Here is a 10,724-nt window from a genome sequence, read left to right on the forward strand (position 1 = left end):
GCGAATCCACTGCGAATAGCACAGAGAGCGAATAAAATAGCGCAATTTATTCACTAACGATTTATTAATTAATAATTATTAATTACTTTATTAAATAACACAATTTATTAATTTAATTATTAGTAAGGTAATTTCGCACGTTATATTCGACCCGAAAACGTTCCGCGGCTATTCACGGCGATATTAACACTTTACGGCACACACACTCGGCGCTACCGAGACGGTGCGTGTGTGTGTTTGTAACTCACCAGCAGTTTTAGCGGCGTTGCCACCCAGATGACCAGCCGCGGACCGGCAGACTTGATGCGTATGCTCACCCCGCGGCACACGTCGGCGCCCGCCACCTTCTCGTTCTTGAAAACACAAACACAGTCACTTGGATTGGTTAACTACGATACGCGACATGACATGAGAATAAGCGAAGGTTCCGTACTTAGACGAGAAGAGAGCAAATAACCACCGTCACTACTTCCCGGCGCTTCCTTGGTTACTCTCGGAGTTTTAGTCTGTATTGGTCCGATATAGTCTGTAAAACTGTCAGTTTTAGTACTGGCGCTTATTTTTTCTCTTTCTCGCCTCCTCTCTCTCTCTAGGCCTATTTTTCGTAATCGCTCCCACCATTCTCTTCCTTCCCATTCTCTCTCTCTCACACGCACCCACTGTCAATATCTTTCTCACCATTCTCTTTTCCTTCTCCCCACTGTTCTCTCCCTTCCTCTATCTCTCGCAAACACACACTGTATGCTTTTCTTTCTTTTGACATATACCTACTACTTTCCCCTACACGACTTTAATTTCCAACGCTCGCACCTATTTCTCTCTCTCTCTGTGTGTGTCTCTCTCTCTCCCTCTCTCACCAGTGATGTTACTGAAGCAGCTATTGTGAAGTTTCCCTGAGAACAGCTCCAGTCCTATGATTGCATAGATGATGATGACAAAGATAACGAGCATGGCGATGTGTAACAACGGAACCATCGCCCGCAGGATCGAATTTAAAACTACCTGTAAGCCTGAAAAAGAACAAAAAATGCACGTGACCATAAAAGGCAGTGTGAGCTTGTGAAATCACCGGCCGTAACCGCCAATAAACTCCTGATAAATCCCCGTTGGTACATGTACAGAGAGCTTAACAATGCGATGGAAACCTATTATAGTTTACAGATGAGATGGATGCATCACGATGCTAAAGAAATGTGTTTACGATGGGTTCTTACAAAGGAATATCCAGTTATATCGGTCAATACATCACCCACTACACTCATGGTGGATGTGGTGGTACACGCGTGCGGTGAGGGCTTGTATAACAAACAGCTGAATACATATCATACGTCACCTATTATCCTCTTAATCAACAATATTTACAGCAATAGGGTAGCAAAATAACAACATCACTGCCAAACCATATACGTGAATTTCATAAGAATATCAGACACATTTGAAAGAATCACATGCATATATAAATAGATTGTGTGCAATAACAAACAGTGCTATAAAATAATAATAATGGATGCAGGCAAGAAATACTACCTACCTGCTTAAACACATGTGCTGTATGTATGCAGACGTGCTCAATAGAAATCCAATTGAAAATTTATTTTTCATTACTCAAGGCTCAAGCATACACAGTATATTAATTGAACCGGTTAAAACTTCAAATACATACACCAGCAGTATAGTTACCATGGAAACAAGCACATGCGACGGGAGCAGACAGAAGGAGATTGATGAAGGTCATATTTCACAGGTTTCAGCAAACACTAATTTGCAGAATACGTGACTGTGTAAACAAACGTCTAGGAAACTGCTTTTATTTCAAGTTGCTTAATGATCGATATAGAAATCTGAACAGGGTGGTGATGGATAGGAAGACAAACTATGCACATCACGATGTGCTGTTTGTTGAAAAGAGCTGTGTTGAACCTAGAACAATGCTCGGTATAGAGTTTCAATCGCTTTTGAATCAAGGATCACTTGGGTTGATCTTAACACAAAAACGTCAAGCAGTGCTGAAATTTCATTGATTGTACAACGCTCTCAATTCTCCTCGCTAGCCAAATGAGGCTCATTAGTAAATTTTTATACAGATGACTCTTCGCAACGCAATGACTTCATGACAGCATCCCGCTGAAGTTATCTACAAAAATAATTAATATCCACCACGATGCAGTGCTCACTAACACACACTGAAACACCAACGACAAACTAGCACACAGGCTTTCTTTATGCTGATTAGTAGAGCCACGTTTTCAGAATTTAATCGTTTATGTTAACACTGTTTGAACAGACGACCTTTAATCATGTATGCACCACGTGGGGTTTAAATAGCCTAATCTAGGGTAGCATACAGCCGATGGGAAAGAAATATTTTAGTTCCTCAACAGGTCAGTGCATGCAAGGGGTAGTATAGCTTTCAATGATGCCTGTAGCAAAGCTAGACAACATTCAAGTGCCAGACTTGGCCCTACCGATGGCATGCGTACAGTCATAGAGAATGGTGCGTGCCACTTACTAGGAACATTGGATACAACACGCAGTGGGCGTAACACTCTAAATGCTCTGAGAGCTTTTATATCGAACTTCCCTTGTAACGATGTGCTAACTAAACTGTAAAGAAAATTAAACAGAATTAAAATACAACGGCATTAATTTACATACGGCAACAAATATTTACATAGCTTTTGACATCACAAATTACTTTGTGAATTTAATTTACTAATAAAGTTAAAAAACACTTAATAAACTTGTGTCATAATTGAGATAGATATTATAATTTTATTTATCTGCACATGCTATCTTTACATGTGGGCCCTCCATCGATCCTCCCAGTCTCTGTCATGGTCCCTGTCTCTGTCTGTCTTTTTCTCGCTCTTTCTCTCTCTCTCTCTCTCTCTCTGTCTCTCTCAGTATGTCTGTCTCTCCTTCTCTTTCCTTGTATATGTCTCACCCTTCACGTCTATATTCCCACCTCTCATCTCGACCCCTCTTTTCTTCCCAAACTGGTTCCTACATCTTCAGTATTAGGCTAATTACGAGCAATCACTTTATGCATGCTGAAACTCTAGCCGTTTTTGCAGCTTCAGGTTTCCCACTTCAACGCTTTACAGTCTCGCGGCATACGATATATTTTGTCTATCAAACGTGGGGAGCTACGCGCGTACATATATACATACAGTAGAGACGAATTTAGATTCAGTGTTGAACATCCAGCAACCCCCCCCCCGCCCCGGTCTTGTACGTCTTGATTTTCAGCCAAATTGAGAGCTCGTAGGATATCATTCTTTAATACTACACACTGCACGAAGGCAGGAACACTGCACGAGGAGAAGTCCTGCCCTTATCAGCTGGAGACGTTTATTTCATGTTTGCTGTATGTATATATGTGCATGCAGATAGTATTAATTCCCCTGCAACACACTGCAGGTTTGAATTCCTGTGAAATGATCCGCGGCTGCATGCACAGCTGTGTGATGGGGGCAGTAGCACGCATTGGCTTCCACGAATCGACATTAACAGATGAGGGCACTGATCGAAAAAAATCATGTGTGAGAATCTAATCTCCCCCTATAATCGTTTGACACTCTCTCACTGTACACTGGATTACATATATACAAACACTCGTGAACGAGAATTCACTAGGAACGAATAATGTGATAGTAGAAGAATACAAAAATAATAATATATAAAGAGCCAAATTCACTATATACCCAGCAGAATATTATCAAGGAAGTTCATAGTTGTGGGCAATTTAGGTTACATTAATGTGAAGAGAAGAGGTAGAGTGGAGACAGATATGATTGACTTACCCTATAACAACGATGACAAAATCTATCATGTTCCAGCCGTTCCGCAAATACGCTCCCGAGTGCATGACGAAGCCATACGACACTATTTTCAACAACGCCTCCAACGTGAATATCACGAGAAAAACGTACTCGACACTTTCCTAGGAAAAGGTAGAGAAGTACGATTAGTGACATTCTGTTTATAATGCTAGATGTGAAGAGTGTGTATGTGTCACCTGTTATACAAAGGAATTGTGTAAGAAGTGAGCAACAAGGATGGAAGGAGCAGTGATAGGTGTAATACTACGGTGTAACGAATGGTATGGTATGCAAGACAAAATTTGACTGATGTTATAATAGGACAAAATGAAAGCATGATGGGTTATTAATGATAGGAGCCATGAGACACCATAAAGACACCATAAGAAGCCATAATTAATCACGAAATAAGAGCACCCAAACTTTATCATCGCTAGGTGTATCGTTGTATTATTAGTGAAATACAATCAAGTTATCAACCACTCGAGCAATATATATTTTAACAGATTAGCATTTTATTATATGGGAACACCATCGACACATAGGTAAGCGAGACGTCCAATGTACTGGCACTCACCAATGCAGTGTTGACTTCATTGGAATCAGATCCTGCATAGGGCTGGTAGACAGCCAACGCGATACAGTTGGCAAAGATCGTAAATAATACCAAGTACTCAAATGGTCTGCGGTAAGGAGTAAAGGAAAAGACGAGACTCGAGCCCTCACACGTTTTTATGATTTTTTATCACACGCCTAACTATTTATTTCTCGTCTAAAAACAATACTGCTGGTGAATGGAGAAAAATTCAACTCTGCCCACTCATTAATGCACAGAAATCACAGCTGAGGAGATAAAGTCAGGATAATTATCCCACCAAAATATAATAACAAGATTCAAGATTCCCAACTCTAAGCCAAACCCACACTGCAACCCCAACCTAAACTATAATCGTTACCCTAACACTGCCCCTACACCCGATCCCTAACTAGACCACGACTGTTTATATGCGTATTGTGTTCTACATGCATTGCTGAAATTCGGGCTGGAGTTTGAGCTGAGATCTAAGACTGACACCACACTCATCCCCTCCCACAGAGCGATCTTTTGTGTCACGGTCACATAGCTTCATGGCAACTGAGCCTCCACTTCAGTGGCTCAGCGAAAAAAAAGAAAAGAAGAAGAGATAGAAGGGGGAGGAGAGAGGGAGAGGGAGAGAGAGAGAGAGGGAGGGAGAGAGAGAGAGAGAGAGAGAGGGAGGGAGACAGAGAGGGAGGAAGGGTGGAGGAGGGAGGGAAGGAAGAAGAGATGGAGGAGGAAGGGGAGGAGGGAGGGAGGGAAACAGGGAGGGAAGAACGGAGGGAGGGAAGGAGGCAGGGAGTGAGAGAGAGAGTGCGCGCGATAGCAAGAGAGAGAGAGAGAGAGAGAGAGGGTAGCCAGAGAGAGAGCGAGCAGAGGAAGGAGAAGATAGAGAGAGAGAGAGGAGGAGAAGAGAGAGAGAAAGAGAGAGCCTTAACCTGAACAACTGTATCATTCTCATCACGAGGTCTTTCCTCTGCCTCCCCGCGATTCTACCCTACAAGCATGGCCTAAGCAGCAGCAGCGCAAGCATGAGCAGCAGCTAAGCAGCGAGCAGCAGCCAAATGCATAGCAGCACAACAGTCCACGTTAAGCGACATAATCGGACTCTTCCTTCTGTGTCATCGGTTCTGAAAGCCATTTTATTAATGGGCACGCGAACCGACAGGAGCGGGCATTGTGGCCACTGCAGCTGAAGAAGCTGTGCCTGGCGTGGGCCTAGGCTAGTATCTCAGCTGGGCAACGCACCGAAGTTCACTGCAACTTCCTACATTAGTTGAGTGCACATGTAAGACTATGCCGTTCGTTCTTAGGAAGAGCTGTCGCTGTAACGCGATGCGACACTACGCAAACGGGGGCAGTCTAAGGAACAGCTCACTAGGTTGTCCCGTTCACTCACGCAGACTGTGAGTAAGAAGTCACTGTCAGTTGCACGTTTGTTCCTCCAGTCAGGTTCCACGCTACCCGCCGGTGTCGGCCTATAGCTCCAGCAATTGTATTCCTACCCCATTACATCGATCATGTACCCAGCCCTACATCTATACTCCATATCACAGTAATTATATTCCCTCTACCTGTCAATAGCTCAAGACGATCTACGGCGAATCATCCCTTCTCTACTCTTTCCTGCGGTCTCACCAGTTTATATACCTCAGCATTATATTCCCTATATTCAGTGTAATACATTTAATAGTTCAGGCTTGGCGCTTTTCGACATCGAGAAAGCCGGGCAGCGTGACACCGCTCTGCCCTCATTCATGGTATTCCTACATCTTGTCACGTCCGCGGCCATTTTCACGCACACTTTGCTAACGACCCACGCCTGTTGACAAACGATTGTTGAAAAAAAGAGTAAACTGCTGCGAATTAAACTACATCTGAAGCAACCCAGGGACGGATGGAGATTAATCAGTAATTAGTCTGCTGACCCACTGAAGAGAGAAGAGAGAGAGATAGAAGACGCTACATCGAGGAGTAATCCCAAAGAACGCGAAAATCTGCTGGCCCTCTCGGCGCTGCGGAAGCCGCTTAACTTTCGTCTCTTCGATGCTCTTACCCACAGGGCGTTCATAGTAGCTTAAGACAGCTTGAATATCAAGGACGTATAAGACCCTTTCTGGAGGTCCAAAATCAGCACTTTCTTACGCGATTTCTTGATAAGATCAACTGACTGATTGAAAGTACCTAATAAATATTATTATAGCATCGCGAACTACAGACAGAGCAGATTCATTATTCCGTATCTATAATCATATCAGACAATTCTTACTCTAAGACGTCCGAGAACAAATAAGACTATTATTACTTCTACCAGATCATCACGGCAAAATAAGTAGCTAAACAGGGCCCCTTATTTTATTTTTGGCAAAATAAGCTATCTATAAGACGATGGGAAGACCCACTACGAACCCTGTCTTACGCGCGGGGAGGGAGACTCCCAATCGGTGTGCGCGTGCCACGTGTGCCGACACACTCCTGCGCGATACAACAGTCACCTTCCCTTTTACATCACCTACTAACCTCCTTCGCCTGCCTCACCGATCGCGCCCTGCCACCTCGCCAGCTCCAACGTATTTTGCTCTAATTAACGTACATCCCAGACGACTACTTCCACCGAGGGCGGAATCCCGACGTGAATTGCAAACACGTGCCGCGGGGCATCGCGCCCCACACGATTCTACACCACCGGTGCCTCGAACCTCGGTCTCTCTATTTCTACCAGGAACCCCCCGAGGAACATACCACAATCTACGACTAACGAAACATAGCATCATCTAGCCGACTAACAGAAACATACCACATCTACGATTGCCAGGAACCCCCCAGGAACATACCACATCTACGACTAACAGAAACATACCACATCTACGATTGCCAGGAACCCCCCAGGAACATACCACATCTACGACTAACAGAAACATACCACATCTCTACGACTCAAGCAGAAACATACCTGACATCTACGATGCCAGTTAAACGATCCCAGGAACATACCACATCTTACGGACTAAACAGAAACATACGCAACATTCCATAGCGACTAACAGATAACATACCCACATCTACAATTATCGGAACATATACCAGCATCTACGACTACCAGAATACATACCACATTCTTAGCGACTCCTTCCAATAACATTCAAGCGCCAAACCAGCATCCTGGCGGCAACGCCCTCACAACGACGTGCTGAAACCACTAGCTTATATCCAATACTCCGCGTCACAGATGAAATCGCACGAGCGAATCAGCTATTAAGCTAATCACTACTACTAACTACATTACTACTTAACTACTACTAAGCGTCTGATGTGCGTTCAACGATGAATAACAAACAGTGCCCGGTGTCACAGAGAGAGTTGGAATTTAGCGGGCAGAAGGGTAACGATTAGTGAGAGACCAAGCGATCAGAGCACGCATAGAAAGGAGTAATATACTCTAGATGTTACGATCACAGAAAAAGCCCCCTAGGACCTACCGATGAAGCTGCATGTTATCTCTACCTATTCAATAATATTCTTGCATTGTATCGAAATGATGTTAACTGCATATCATACGCTGGTGAGGGCATAATGAGCACGAATGAGCTCATGGCATCTATACACGGCCAGAATGAGGCACTCTATAGCTCCCATGGCCGCCAATAATCAACATTAACATTAATATTACATATATATATACATATACATATACATATACATATACATATACATATACATATACATATACATATACATATACATATACATAATAACATATACATATACTATATACCATATACATATACAATATACATATACATTATTCATATATCATATACATATACTATACATATACATAAGCATATACCATATAACATACACATACACCCCATAACATACACATATACATCCACATACACATCCCACATAGCACATACACATATAATATACATATAACATATTACATATACATATATCATATACATATACATATACAATATACAATACCATATATACACATACACATACACATACACATACACATACACATACACATACACATACATCATACACATACACATACACATACACATACACATACACATACACATACACATACACATACACATACACATACACATACTATACTATACACATAACACATACACATACACATAATAGCATATACATATACATATTACATATACATATACAGTATACATATACATATACATATACATATACATATTACATATACATATAACATTAATATTACATATACATATACATATTACATAGTACATATACATAATACATATACAGTATTTTTTACATATACATTTATACATATACATATACATATACATATACATATACATAACATATACATATACATATAGCATATACATATACTATATCATATACATATACATATACATAACACTATACATATACATATACATATACATATACATATACATATAGCATATACATAATAACATTACATATACATATACATATACCATATACATATTACATATACATATCACATATACATATACATATACATTACTAGTACATATACATATACATATACATATACCATATACAACATATACACAATACATTAATTACATATACATATACATTAATATTATACATATACACATAGATATACACGTATATAGCTTTGCTTATTTGAAAGCATGCAATGCTGGGTTTTAATACGCTGCCGCACATTAGGCATGTTGCCTCAGTAGGCTGCACCCAGATGCGAGCTGGTCATATACATACACACCTCACACAGACAGCCACAGACACCGAGGCGCACGCTTGGCAGGCGCGCTTCAATTTCCAAATAATGGTCTTCGACATGAGCCATTCGGACGATGAAAATATTAATCACACAATTCAGCGCACTCTCCCTGCGATTATATTATCGTCGTGAGTGACATCGCGCGCGAGCGTCCGGCCGACAGCTAATTACCATAGCTGATACTAAAACGATACAACTCGTGTCGACAGCATCAATCAGACGTGATGAAGTTCGCCAAATCGGTGCGCCATGCGCAGTAGAGCACCCTGTGATTCGTCGGAGCGCGAAAAGGATTTTAGTATTCCCGCGAGAAAAAAACAACACTTTTTTGTTTCATTTCTGTATACGACAGTCGACGGTCGTTTTCTGTGACGTCCGTTACGGACGATTGTCGTGTGAGCTGTCATGCTACGGACGGAGATGCGTGACAGATGTCTGTTGAGCGTCATCGGCTGCGACGCAGATGTAACGGTTGTCGTGCGACGTCATGCTACGACCGCAGGCGGCGCACGGTTGCTGCGTATGACGTCATGCAACGACGCAGATGGTGACGATCGTCGTGTGACGTCATGTTACGTTGCGTGTTGCGTCTGCTGATTGCATGCGCTCTGATTACGTCACACGCATGCAGGTGATTTTTTACGTCTTATTTGATTCAATGTTGAATTAAATATAAGATAAATTTCCACAATGACACCACCAGTTAAATACCGTATATATCTAACCTTATCAGCCATACAATAAAATAATACATAATAGGTTATACAACACATGTGTTGTATATATCTATGGTATCAGTTAAATTTTAGATTTATCATTTTAAAATTCTCAATCGATTGCGATTTACAGCAACATCTCTGATTTCATCGCTAGTAGCGCGTACGTCTTTATCTACCGTTCCCAATCCTCTACCTCCCCCCCTCTCTCCCTTCACGTTATATCACCGCTTCACTGGCGAGCATTTTCACGCTTATTTGTGAAACGCATTAGCGCGTTGGGCGCCATGTTCAAAAGCGTGGGAAGTTATCTCGATTCATACCCCCTCGGTTCTCGCGCGTGGGGGACGTGTCATAACGTTGATTGAAACGATTTCCCGGGATTGACACGTGCGTATGCGTGCGTACCCGCAGAGACCCGCCTTCGGTGTAGTACGTGCGGAGCCACTGGGCACGGGCGAGTGTAGCTCTAATACTATAGCTCTGCGGCAACTGTACGCGGGCTATAGTAATAAAAGCTAGGGCGAGTGATGCTTGTACATGATGCCAGCGGCAGCAATTAATCAGCCTTTATAAGGCGATGTATCGTACATGCGGTCACTGCAATAAAATACTCCATCGGTGTTTCGACGCCGACTACAGAGTGATTGTGTGATTCTCGCGTTTTTCCTGACTCTCACCCTCATATCCACTCTCGCTTTTTCTTTCTCTCTCTCTCTCCTCTCTCTTCTCTTTTATATATATATATATATATATATATATAATACTATAATATATATATATAAATCGTATATATCAATATATATAGATAT

The 10,724-nt window shown here is 41.9% G+C and overlaps 1 protein-coding gene across 1 annotated transcript in view; it reads right to left on the minus strand.

Annotated features, from left to right (window-relative positions):
- LOC106804687 (muscle calcium channel subunit alpha-1-like) overlaps positions 1-10,724 on the minus strand; it is a 55,637-nt gene that overhangs the window by 31,964 nt on the left and 12,949 nt on the right. The window contains exons 3-6 of the mRNA XM_014805964.1: positions 4,399-4,504; positions 3,804-3,943; positions 2,510-2,604; positions 858-1,010 (exon numbers count right to left, since the gene is read on the minus strand). Coding sequence (XP_014661450.1) covers positions 858-1,010; positions 2,510-2,604; positions 3,804-3,943; positions 4,399-4,504 — 494 coding nt within the window. The remainder of the gene's footprint in view (positions 1-857; positions 1,011-2,509; positions 2,605-3,803; positions 3,944-4,398; positions 4,505-10,724) is intronic.

Source organism: Priapulus caudatus, unplaced genomic scaffold, assembly GCF_000485595.1.
Source record: "Priapulus caudatus unplaced genomic scaffold, Priapulus_caudatus-5.0.1 Scaffold83, whole genome shotgun sequence".
In the NCBI taxonomy this organism is placed as follows: Eukaryota; Metazoa; Priapulida; class Priapulimorpha; order Priapulimorphida; family Priapulidae; genus Priapulus; species Priapulus caudatus.